This window comes from Capricornis sumatraensis, chromosome 1, assembly GCF_032405125.1.
Source record: "Capricornis sumatraensis isolate serow.1 chromosome 1, serow.2, whole genome shotgun sequence".
NCBI lineage: Eukaryota > Metazoa > Chordata > Mammalia > Artiodactyla > Bovidae > Capricornis > Capricornis sumatraensis.
The window spans coordinates 263,209,563-263,222,263 of NC_091069.1; the positions used below are offsets into that span (position 1 = coordinate 263,209,563).

General features: G+C 50.7%; 1 protein-coding gene across 1 annotated transcript in view; it reads left to right on the forward strand.

Annotated features, from left to right (window-relative positions):
• The window catches only part of KAT2B (lysine acetyltransferase 2B), a 98,913-nt gene that overhangs the window by 41,400 nt on the left and 44,812 nt on the right, over positions 1-12,701 (forward strand). The window contains exons 3-5 of the mRNA XM_068963708.1: positions 1,084-1,229; positions 6,540-6,632; positions 7,930-8,111. Coding sequence (XP_068819809.1) covers positions 1,084-1,229; positions 6,540-6,632; positions 7,930-8,111 — 421 coding nt within the window. The remainder of the gene's footprint in view (positions 1-1,083; positions 1,230-6,539; positions 6,633-7,929; positions 8,112-12,701) is intronic.

Consider the following 12,701-nt stretch of genomic DNA (forward strand, 5'->3'; position numbering starts at 1 on the left):
CCCGGAGACCCTCGAGACCCCTGGTGACCCTCATGGCCCCGAGAGACCCTCGCAACCCCCGGTGACCCTTGCGGCCCCTGGTGACCCTCACGACCCTGAGAGACCCTTGCGGCCCCCGGAGACCCTCGCGATCTTGAGAGACCTCCAGAGACCCTTACGAGTGATGAGGACTTGAAGCGAATCAGCTAATTATCCAGAAAGCACATGTGTGCGTGCTTCAGGATTGGAGTCAGAGCTGCTCTGCCTTCAGACCCTGTCTCTGCCTGGCGGGCTGACACTGGAGGAAACAGCGTTCCGTTTCAGCCTGTTTTCTCAGCCGTAGCACGGGGTCACTCAGACCTGCCTCATGAGATGTTTTGAGGATAAAATGTGTTCACCTCGAGAAGTGGACTGGATTTGGGTAGAAGAGAGGACCGGGGCATGGGAGGGGGGACGATGTCGATAGTTCATGTAACGATAGTGAGGCCACAGAAAGAGGCAGGGAAGGCGGTTTGGGGCACGACTTTGGAGGATGCTGACTCGAGCGCAGATTGGCCTTAGGGTCTCGCTGTATAGACAGGGAGCTCTCAGTGTTCTCAGGGCTGAGGGACAGGGCTTCATTCAGATTTCACTGACACTTTTCCCGTCTTTCCTGAGATGTGGTGTTCTTGGCCACCAGAACTGTTCACAGGACTTAGATCTCAACCCTTAGGAGTTTTGTTTCTGCACCCTCTGAACCCACGGTCCTCAGATCCTGGATCCAGGCTCCAGGGCCACAGGGTCCTCTTGGCCTGAGGAGAGTTGGCTTCTAGAGGGACATGGCAGAATTTAATGTAAGTCAGTTTTGTGAGCAGACTTCAGTCTTATAGCAGTTCAGAAGGTTCCTCTATTTACAGTGCAATCTGATGTGTTGGTATTCCAGAAGGTTCCTGGGGGAGAATGTTCCAGACTGGGGCTTCCCTGCCAGGCCGGTGGCTGAGACTCCACGCCCGCAGTGCAGGGGCGTGGGTTTGGGCCTGGGTGGGGACTGGACGCACAGGCGGAGAAGCCTGGCCGTAAGGAGGGGCGCGCCGTGCTCACTCCCGCGCCCCTCTCTGTCCGCAGCTGCTCACGTGTCGCACCTGGAGAGCGTGTCCGAGGAGGAGATGGACAGGCTGCTGGGGATCGCGCTGGATGTGGAGCACCTCTTCACCTGTGTCCACAGGGAAGAAGATGCCGACACCAAGCAGGTCTATTTCTACCTGTTCAAGGTGAGACCTCCACATCTGGAAGGGCTTGCTTTCCCTTTGCCTGTCCAGATGCAGCAGGCCACGGGCAGCCGGCCCTGGGTCTGCGGAGGCGCGTTTCCCCAGGGGGACTCTGCTGTGGGCACCGTGCTTGGAGCGCACTCCTCTCCCTGAGTGCCTCCTACGTGTCGGCCAAGTCGGGTATCTTTATGCTCGTGGATTTCTTCCCATCGCCCCTCTGTTCACCCGTCCGTCCATTTGTCCATCCGTCCATCCAAGCATGTGTCCAACCGTCTGTCTGCCCATCTGACAAGGCCTTCTCTATCGGGTGCTCTTGTGGGCGTGAAGCCTGGGTCCCTGGGCAGCGAAGTCCTTGCCTTCGTGGAGTTTAGGTTTCAGTAGGAGAGGCAGGGACAGTCAGCAGGTCGGCAGTATGCGGCCTGTGGTGGTGAGCGTGTGGTGAGCCTGCAGCGTGTGGTGAGCCTGCGACCCGAGCCGGCAGAGTGAGTGCGCGCCGCGTGGGAGGGCGCTGGCGGTGGGGACTAGGGCCAGGGAGGCGTGGCACTGACTTCCCAAGTCAGCTAGGGAAGATGAGCTGCCAGCTGCCAGAGACGAGCGGGGGGCCAGGGGCCGCCGCTGAAAAGGGCTGCGGAGGCGCCTTCTGGGCGGGGCGCGGTCACATGGTGTCAGATCCCCGGTGGGCGTGAAGCCCCCAGCCCAGCCCAGCGTGGGGTCACACAGCATGGAGACCCCACGGTGGGCGTGAAGCCCCCAGCCCAGCCCAGCGTGGGGGGCGCGTGTGGTCACACAGCATCGAGACTCCACGGTGGGCGTGAAGCCCCCAGCCCAGCCCAGCGTGGGGGGCGTGTGTGGTCACACAGCATCGAGACCCCACGGTGGGCGTGAAGCCCCCAGCCCAGCCCAGTGTGGGGGGCGCGTGTGGTCACACAGCATCGAGACTCCACGGTGGGCGTGAAGCCCCCAGCCCAGCCCAGCGTGGGGGGCGCGTGTGGTCACACAGCATGGAGACCCCACGGTGGGCGTGAAGCCCCCAGCCCAGCCCAGCGTGGGGGTGGCGTGTGGTCACACAGCATCGAGACTCCACGGTGGGCGTGAAGCCCCCAGCCCAGCCCAGCGTGGGGGTCGCGTGTGGTCACACAGCATCGAGACTCCACGGTGGGCGTGAAGCCCCCAGCCCAGCCCAGCGTGGGGGGCGCGTGTGGTCACACAGCATCGAGACTCCACGGTGGGCGTGAAGCCCCCAGCCCAGCCCAGCGTGGGGGGCGCGTGTGGTCACACAGCATCGAGACTCCACGGTGGGCGTGAAGCCCCCAGCCCAGCCCAGCGTGGGGGTCGCGTGTGGTCACACAGCATCGAGACTCCACAGTGGGCGTGAAGCCCCCAGCCCAGCCCAGCGTGGGGGGCGCGTGTGGTCACACAGCATGGAGACCCCACGGTGGGCGTGAAGCCCCCAGCCCAGCCCAGCGTGGGGGTGGCGTGTGGTCACACAGCATGGAGACCCCACGGTGGGCGTGAAGCCCCCAGCCCAGCCCAGCGTGGGGGGCGTGTGTGGTCACACAGCATGGAGACCCCACGGTGGGCGTGAAGCCTCCAGCCCAGCCCAGCGTGGGGGTCGCGTGTGGTCACACAGCATCGAGACTCCACCGTGGACGTGAAGCCCCCAGGCCAGCCCGGCGTCAGGGGGCGGGGTGCGTGTGCTCACAGAGCATCAAGACCCACGGTGGGCGTGAAGCCCCCAGCCCAGTGCGGGGGTCCCAGCGGCGGGGAGGCAGGAGGCCTGGCTGGATGGTGGCTGGACTCGGCGTCCTAAGTGCAGGAGCGAGGGCCGAGGTCGGTGGCTCCCCGCTCCCTGCCCCCTGCCTCCTCGGGGAGTGGCCTCAGCTCCAGAGGGTCCCAGTCTTGTTTCCTTAGATGTGGGTTGGTTTGCACTGACAGGGGGAGGGAAATGGTTGGGGGGCGGGGAAACAGAAGAAATTCAGTCCACCAAAAAGTAGATTCACAAAGGTGGCTGACAGAAGGAATAATTTTAAAATCCCAAATCGACCATTTCGGGCTCTGTAGACTGTGCTCTATGGTGTAGCCCTTACAAGGACCTTAAAAACAAACCCGAACCCTTCATGGGAGCTGACAGCCAGGAGGCGTTTGTATCTCCTCGCCAGGCTGGCTTCATTTCCTGTGACCAGGAGTTTCCTGGTTTGCTCTGGCAGCCAGGAATCTCAGGGCCGGTTTGCGACCCAGGTCCTGTCGCTTTGGGCTGGGGCAGGGAGTGCCTGAATTTACCTGACACACAATTGTTCCTTTGCTTCTTCTGGTAACTTTTGTCTTTGAATGTAGTACTGGGAATATTTGGGGTCGATAGGGGCAAGAGTGGGAAAGGCGATTATATTTTTAAACATTGGAATCTTGTGGGGATTTTAACACCAAAAAGGTCAGTAGTGGGGGGAGGGGGTGGGAGAGAGCACAGCTGTTAGCAGGCACCAGACTCCTCCAGGTGACTGCTTGTTGACATGACTGTGGGCCTGAGTCATCTTGACCGAACCCCACCTGCTTCATGCTGTTTAGAGCGTTTTTGGAAAAAGCTCTTGGAGAAAAACAACGTCTGCATGGCTGCAACTATTATTTGTCTTGGAACTCAGCTCCCTGGTGGGTGGTTCCCCAGAGCCCTGCTGGAGGGGAAGGTTCCCGTCGTGCTGACCTCCGCCCAGTTCTGTTTAGAACCACCCAAGAGGCAGAAAATGCTGCTCTGCCTTTTTTCCCTCTCTCCTCTTTTCCAGTGCACGTATATTGCTCCTGAGAACAACCCCAAAATATTAAGCTTCCTCCCCTCCCCTCCCCCAGAGTCACTCGCTGGGCAAGTGTGTGAAAAATCATCCATTTCTTCCCAGCTTTGGAGAAGCAGTTCCTGTGTCCGCTACCTCTCTAAGTTAAACTGCAGTTACACATTTCAGTGCATTTTGGAAACTTTTGCTCTAGATGTTGAAAATGAACTCTGAAAAGCTGCTTTCTGAAGCTGATTTCGCCCTGGAGCCCGTTGGCGGGGTGCCGGGGCACAGCTGGCTGCTTCCAGGCCTGGCTGCATCCCTTAGTGACGCGACCTCGGCCAGGTCGTGCTGTCTCCTCATCTGTAAAGTGTAGATCGAGATGCGTGTGTGGCTGAGTCCTTCGCTGGCCACCCGAGACTGCCACAACACTGTTAATCAGCTGTACCCCAGGGCAAAATGTTTTGGTGTTAAAAAAAGATGAAAAGTGTAGACCATGATACGGTAGCACTTCCCTCAAAAGGCTGTGAGGGGGCTTCATGAGATGGTTCAGGCAGAGCTGCAGAGGTACTTGGCAAGCAAGGGGGCCAGTGTCGCTGCTGCTGTTAACATTTTTATGTTCAATATTTGCCTGTTTAATCCCAGCTCCGTCCTGTTTTAAGACAATAAGACTCAGCATCTCCCCTATTCATCATCTGCCTCCAAATTGAAACCCCCGATGGGTCAGTTTTCCAAATGATTTTAACTGGGGAAAAAAAAGTAGACAGCCCAAATTATTTGTATCTAAATGTGATGATCAGTCTTTGGATATTCTTAGAAACATATAACAACTTATCATTGTGGTACATTTATTTTTGTAAAGATGGCATGTATGATACCCTGAAAGGATCAGCAAATGCTCAGTGTGAGTAACTGATACGGCACCTCTAGAAGAGCTGAGGTCTTCGTCAGACCCAGCCCGGGGGAAACACAGGGTGACCTTCCACCTCAGGCGGCATCATCTGTTTCCACTACCTCCTGGGAGAAAGTTTGCCGTGTTTTGTTTCTGCTGAAAAAGCAATCAATAGAGAAAGGAGGGAAAGGTGTAAGTAATGTGTAATGAATACATAGTACGCGGGTGCGTGAATAACCGAGTGATTGCATGTATGGCATAACTGGCCTGTGGGAAGGGTTATGGAAGGCTCACGCAGAGGTGGAAGGTGAGGAAGTTCAGCCCCAGGCGGCGAAGGCCCGCCCCAGGCGAGTTTCCAGGTTGGGGCTTGATGACTGGCTCTGGGGTCTTTCTCCCTCTGGCGTTTGCTCTTTGAGGAGCTGGGATTCTCGTGGCCGGGATTCAGAGTGGCGTTTTGTTCTGTGGGCTCGACGATGCCAGGACCCTTGGCCTGCACTCTGCGCATGGAAGGAGAGTGGGAGCAAGCCCGCGACCGTGTGCGGCGCCCGCAGGAGCCCGCGGCAGCCCCTCGGGGCCGGGACCGCGCCTGTGACACGCGGCCGCTGCACTCGGCTCCTGCCTACGAGCAGGCCTCGGCCTTCTCAGGGTTTAGAGCAGGCGCCCCAGGACGTGAGCACCCCTGCGTGGCCTGGGGGCATGTGCAGAGGGTGCTCCAGGCCTCGGGGTCAGCGGAAGCCAGCAGCGGGGTGGTGAGGGGGTGAGCAGGAGAGGTTCGGGGGTGCCGCGGGGGCCTCCTGGCCTGTGGAGTGGAGTGTGAGGCCAGCCACTCACAGCTCAGGTCAGGACGGGGCGTGGGCTCCCGGGTGGTCTCCTGTCTGTTGATGTGAGAATTCACTGGCCTGTAACTGGATGGCGTTACTGACTCAGTGGACATGAATTTGAGCAGACTCTGGGAGATCTCAGGACAGGCAAGCGTGGTGTGCTGCCATCCGTGGGGTTGCAAAGAGTCAGACGTGACTTGGAGACAACAGCAACGTAATTAAGATAAATGGAATATGGTGACTTCCCTTCCAAAGGCTCTCTAAGTGTGACACGGAGTGTTTTAGAGAAAAGCCTAAGCTTACGTGTCTCAGAGGAAGATTTTAAAAGGAAGGGTAAATTGGGTTCTCTTATGTATTACTCTTGATTCACATCTTCGTTGATTAAACGCCTTATGAAGAAAACAGCTCCACGATCTTGGGGGCCCTCTGACCACCTGCTGGGGCAGCCTCACGGGCTGGGACCCTCGAGCTCCTTGAGGCTGCCGTCACCCCTCAGACGCCGTTCCATCTGGCTGTGTTCCACACCTGCCCTCCCTTCCACACTCAGTACACCCTTTCTCGGCTGTGATGCCTTCCCTCAGTCCCAGATTTCTGAGCTCTCAGCTCTGAGCTTAGACAGCACTTACTGCCTTTGGGACTTATTTGGAATGTTTCTGCTGGCATCGTGAATTGTTTCTTTTTCTTCCTTTTGTATGTGGGAAACAGCACGACATGACCTGGCCCAGCTCCATTATCTGGCCCTTTTCTCCCCAACAAGATTGTAAGCTTGGAGACGCCAGGTGTGTGTGTGTGTGTGTGTGTGAGAGAGAGAGACAGACACTGATTTTTTGATTTCTTACAGCTCTTGAGGAAGTCTATTTTACAAAGAGGAAAACCTGTGGTTGAAGGTTCTTTGGAGAAGAAGCCCCCTTTTGAAAAACCTAGTATTGAACAGGTAAAAAAATAAGAGAAGCCCCCTTTTTAAAATTGCTTTAAGGCTGAACAAACCTCATCTTCATCTTCATAGCTGGCTTAGAGATGTTCAAGTCTGTAGGAATCGTTTCAAGCCCTCTGGATCAGAAGTGAATATGCCATGCAGGAACTGATTTAGCTTTTGTCTCTTCGGCTGGTGAATGCTCAGAATTCACTGTGTGTTTGGGAAGGAAAAACAAGGTAAGTAGAACATGTAGCTCGTCAGGACACATGAAATGGCTTTTTCCTGGTGTTGATGTTTCGAAATTAAGTCTTTGTCCGTGTGTTTGGCACTGTTGAAAAGTCTATTGAGGTGAGGGAATTCAGGAGCAATGTGAAAAACATTGTAAGTCAAGCAAAAAGCACAGAAAAGAAATGAGATTTTGTATCCAGAAGTTGGCTTCCTGCCACATTCTGATTGCTGCAAAGAAGCTGAGATCCACATGGGGCCTCTGTTAACATGTACAGACCTTTCCTGTTAGGTGTTGTCAGGATCTGTCATCAGTATCAATTTTTTAGCCTCTCATTATTTCTTAAGTAAATATCAGACACTCTGGACTGAGTTTCCTGATGAGAGTAGTTACAGAAGACATGCTATGAGATACAAATAAGTGTATTTTATCAGTCAGTTTTTAGTAGAAGAGACGTTGTCTTCAAACCCTACAAAATAAGATTTCATTGTTACTTTATTTGAAGTTAAATTAGGTGAGAGTGTTCTGAAGACAGATTAAATTAATCCACAGATTTTTTTCAAAAGCTCATATCAAAATTACTCCACATGTAAGAATTTTGGGGAGTAAGTTTACTAAAAACTGAAAGAATGGCAGTGAAGAGTTTACAGGCGCGTGGTTTAGTTCATCGCAAGGCCTTGCTAGCAGACTTTGGATTAAAATTTCGTGAATGTAAAAACATATTTATCCAAGAGTCTCATTATATGTGAGGTCCTGTTACGATTGTACAGCAAGAGTTATTCTGCAAAATAGCCATATTTTATTGTTTAGGGGGTTTTGACCTTTTCAGCCCACTGTTTTGGTTTTTTCTTCGTTGGTTCATAATTGCAGCAGGCAGAGAATTGCAGCTCCCAGCTTCTGTGTCACTTTTCATAGGCTGTGATCCCAGGCATGATTCCCTCTGGGCATTCCTGTTTTCTAATGTAAAAAAAGAGGTTTTTGTGAATAGAGAACTGTCTGTTCTTTTGCTAATGACCACCACTGGTGCTGACTGGGTGGGCGTTCAGGATTGCTGAGCTGCATAAATAAATCGCCTTCCCTCCTTTTAAGGGTGTGAATAACTTTGTACAGTACAAATTCAGTCACCTGCCACCCAAAGAAAGGCAAACGATCGTTGAGCTGGCAAAAATGTTCCTGAACCGCATCAACTATTGGCACCTGGAGGCACCATCTCAGCGAAGACTGCGCTCTCCCAACGACGACATCTCTGGGTACAAGGAGAACTACACCAGGTGAGCAGGGCTGGCTCCTCCCCTCTGGCCTTGAGGTTCTGAATGTGAAGGGTCCAGGCCATTTTGAGCTGAAGGACTTAGTGCAATAGTTGCCTGCCACCCGTGGCCACTGAGCCCTGGAAGTGTGGCTGGCCTAAACTGAGATTTCCAAGATTGTACAAAAAAGAACGTGAAGCATTTCATTCGTCGTTTTTTATATTGATTGCATGTTGAAATGGTAGCATTTTGCATATATTGAGTTAAATAATATGTTAAAGTTAATTTCACCTGTTGCTATTTACTTTTTTAATGTGACTACTGGGAAATATAAAATTACATATGTGGCTTGCATTCTATTTCTATTGAGCACTGCTGGTCTAGATAACTATATTATGACTCTGTGATTATTATATAGAGACCTTACTCTTTAAAAAAAAATGCAGTGCCCAAGAATATCAGTTCAGTCGTTCAGTCGTGTCTGACTCTTTGCGACCCCATGAACCGCAGCACGCCAGGCCTCACTGTCCGTCACGCAAACTCCCAGAGCTTGTTCAGACTCATCTTCATTGAGTGGGTGATGCCATCCAACCACCTCATCCTCTGTCATCCCCTTCTCCTGCCTTCAGTCTTTCCCAGCATCACGGTCTTTTCCAATGAGTCAGTTCTTCACATCAGGTGGCCAAAGTATTGGAGTTTCAGCTTCAGCATCAGTCCTTCCAGTGAATATTCAGGGTTGATTTCCTTAAGGATGGACAGTTTCAATCTCCTTGCAGTCCAAGGACTCTCCAGAGTCTTCTCCAAAGAAGGGGAGACCACCATAGTCTCAGCGCCTTAGTGTTATATACACGGTCTTACTGTCTTTGTCTCTCTAAATACATGGTTCACGTTTGTTAGAATGAAAGGAAAGAGCACTTGCATCTTCGTCGTCCACCCCTCCCCTGCCCCGTTTAAACATTTCACTGGTTACACTGTTGTCTGTTGATGCAACTTTTCTCTGTAGGTGGACATCAAACTCTGCACATATTCTTGGATTACATGTATTTTTTTCTAAAATGGGAATTTAATTTTATTACTTATGATTTGCAGAATAATAGAATTGCGTTTATGACTTAAGTGTCATAAACGTGGACCATACAAAATAGTGTGACATATTCATCTTTAAGGAATAGAGTGGCTTGTATTACCCACTTTATTCATCTTTTTTATAACTTTTCCCATTTACATTGTATAGGCATATCAAGCTTGCTTCAGGGTTTTTTGTTTTTAGCGTTTTTTCCCCCCCTTGAGTTAAAATAAGCAATGTTTTTTGACAACCTGTAAAGATCACTTGTACTCAGATTTAACCATAGATGACAAGTAGAAACGGGTAGAGTTAAAGCTGAACTTTCCTCTCTAATTACTGACCAGATTTTATGAGTAACATCCAAGTTTTCGCCTCTCATCCAGCCTTCTACAATATATACAATTTGAGTTATAAAATATTTTATCTTAAGTATAAATAGGATTTGCAGATTGCTTCATAATCCACTTTTAAAATGATACCTTCATTTTCTCATCTTCATTTCAGAGTGTTCAATAGTAGTTCCTATATTCTCTCTCTCTCTCTCTCTCCCTCTCTCTCTCTCTATATATATATATATAGTTTAACAAGTTTTATTTTACTTTATTTTTTGTCTGCACAATAAGGCATGTGGCATCTTAATTTCCTGACCAGGGAGCAGACCGAGCCCCACTGCAGTGGGGGTGCAGGGACCTGACCATTGAGCCACTGGGGAAGGCCCATATCTTTTAACTCCATCTGTGAACAGTTGACAAAACTGAATATTTGTGAAAGCGAAACCCCTGAAATATTTGCCACTCTAAGAGAGGAAAGACTGTTTAATCAAGGAGGAGAATTCATTGTGAAGCGGCACCGGAGTTAATACTGTATTTTAGAAAACAGAATAAAAATAGTTTGTAGCATGTGGGGATTACCAAGAAATGGGCAGCATTGCAAACCCTCGAGGAGTCGTGAAGGTGACGCAGAGTTGTGGAAGGAGTGATGGGCTTGAACCACGGCCCCGTCCCCGCCCCGCCCCCGGGGAGATGCGTAGACGCTGGTGGTGCTTTTCCTCCGAGCCTCAGTCACCGTCAACGTGGGAGTGGGACTCGAGCTGGACTCAAGCTGGAGCGTGTGCCGGAGGAGGAGGGCGCGGGGTCTGGAGTCGCTGAAGAAAGGGCGGTGACGGCCCAGAGCCCAGCAGGGTCCAGGGCCAGCCTCCCCTGGGGCGGAGGGTGCGTCCCGCTCAAGGCGGTGACCGGCTGGCCCCTGGGCGGGCGACCCGCAGCCTCGGTGGGTGATAATAGGGAAGCTCCCTCGGCACCCGGCCTGCTGGTGCAGAGGGGGAGCGGAGAGGACCAACCTGTGAACGCTGTGAGATGCTCGGCTCGCTTAGAGTCAGACCTCACGGTCCTGAGCGCTTGAGAACAGGAAAGCTCACACCGCCCGTCTCACTGATGCCGCTCCTCTAACGCGGCCCTCTTACCCCTGCGGGCGACACGGCCCGTGGGGATGGCGGGAGCCGGGGCCCTGGAGGGCAGGCTCAGCTTGTCCCTGCGGTCCACGTGCTGGACCACACGTGGTCCATGTGCTGAGCACGGAGGTGGGAGAGACAGGATCCTCGTGGAACAGGATAGACTCAGAAAGTGATTGTGTACCTTATCACGTGAGGACTTACCCATGAAAGATTAAATGCTTGCTGAACAGTAGAAATGCTTATATTACTTACACTGTCTGTTTTAAAGTTAGGCAAAATATAAATATTTTATATGTTGAAAAATCTGATACATTAATGTTAACATATACTTAACCTTAATAATCTATATGAGTATATATCAAACATACCTTTATATGTCCCCCAGAAGTCACTGTGGTTTTAGAGACAGACCTGGACAAATATTTTGAAATTTTCTGATGGTGTGCCGATATAATTCCATGAGAAAATAGCTGGAAAAGTGTCGGAGAAATATGACTTCTTAAAGTACATCTGACCAACAGAATATGCTGAAGTGAAAGTGTGAGCTGCTCAGTCCTGTCTGACTCCTTGTGATCCCATGGACTGTAGCCCACCAGGCTCCTCTGTCCGTGGGATTTCCCAGGCAAGAATACTGGGGTGGTTTCCCACTTCCTTTTCCTGGAGATCTTCCCAACCCAGGGATCAAATCCGGGTCTTCTGTACTGCAGGCGGATTCTTCACCATTGGAACCCCCAGAGAAGCCCACGCTGAGGGAATGTGGCAGATTATTCGCCTTAGATTCTGAGCTGTGCAGACCACCTCACAGTTAGAAGTTATGCTTATCTTGGCGAGATGTTTGTAAGAATCCAAGCAAATTAGATATAACTAAATTGAGTCTGGTGAAAGTTTTCTGTAACTATTGCACTGTGAGGTATAGACCGTCACCAGGCTTCCTGAACGTTCATAATTAGGCGTGTGATCCTAGGATGGTGTTTATCATGAATTGTGGGAGGAGCAGTGTGGCGGGGCTTCAGAGAGCCAGCTTCCAGTCTGGACTCTGAAAGTGACTAGTCTTCAGTGCAGGAGCACCGGGAGGGGTCACGTAAGCCCTGAGAGCTGTAGGACTTGCCGTCCAGCAGTGAGTAGGCGCCACGGCCTTCTGCACTCGTGTCTCCCAGCTCTACTCATGTTTTAAAGAAAGCAGGGTCACTGCGAGTAACCCCAGAGCTGTGAAAATCTGAGCGTTTGAACAGTCAGTGACTGGCACACCATGCCGTCTCTGTTAGGCACACGAAAGGGACTGAACTGTCCTTTCACTTCTTTTGAGAAGACCTGAAACCAAGGGTTTAGGTACAGCCTGCTTTCCAGGTTAGTCTTTAGAGGAACGTCTGAGCAGCAAGACACACAGCCGTTCCTGTCTCCTTTCATCTCACTGCACGCCTGGCACCCAGAACATGGTGACTCGCCTCCTGTCTTTTTGTACAGTGCCCTTAGACATTTATAAGGTTAGCTTTGGAAGCAAAAACAGAACTAAACTAAAAAAGTATAGACTTGAGGACTGTAAAGTGATTTTCAGAGGAAATAAGCGAAAACCTTTTACTTGACAATTTTGACCAGATAATATTAATCTACATTGCCTTCCTCTGCCCTGCGGAGAGTGAATGACCTGTTAAGTGCTTCAGATAACATTTTATGATTTTATAATATTTATCACTATCATTGTTGTAACAGAAATAGCATCGGTCTTCAGTAGAGTCTCAGACATCTGTGACCTCCATAGATAGGAATGCTCTTCAGACTCAAAATCAGCACTGCCGAATAGAATTTAGCATGATCCACAAATGTGAGCCACATCTGTAATTTGACATTTTCTAGTAACTACATTTAAAAAGATAAAACAGGACATTAATATTAATAGTGTTTTATTTGACCCAATGTGTAAAAATGTTATCACTTCACATGGAATCAATATGAGCAATTATTAATGATGTCTTTTACTTTTTTTAGTACTAAATCTTTCATATCCAGTGTGGGGGGTTTATAATTACAGCATATTTTAATTCATTTGCTACATTTTAAGTGGTTAAAGCTAAATGGAGTTCTACCAAAACAGTAA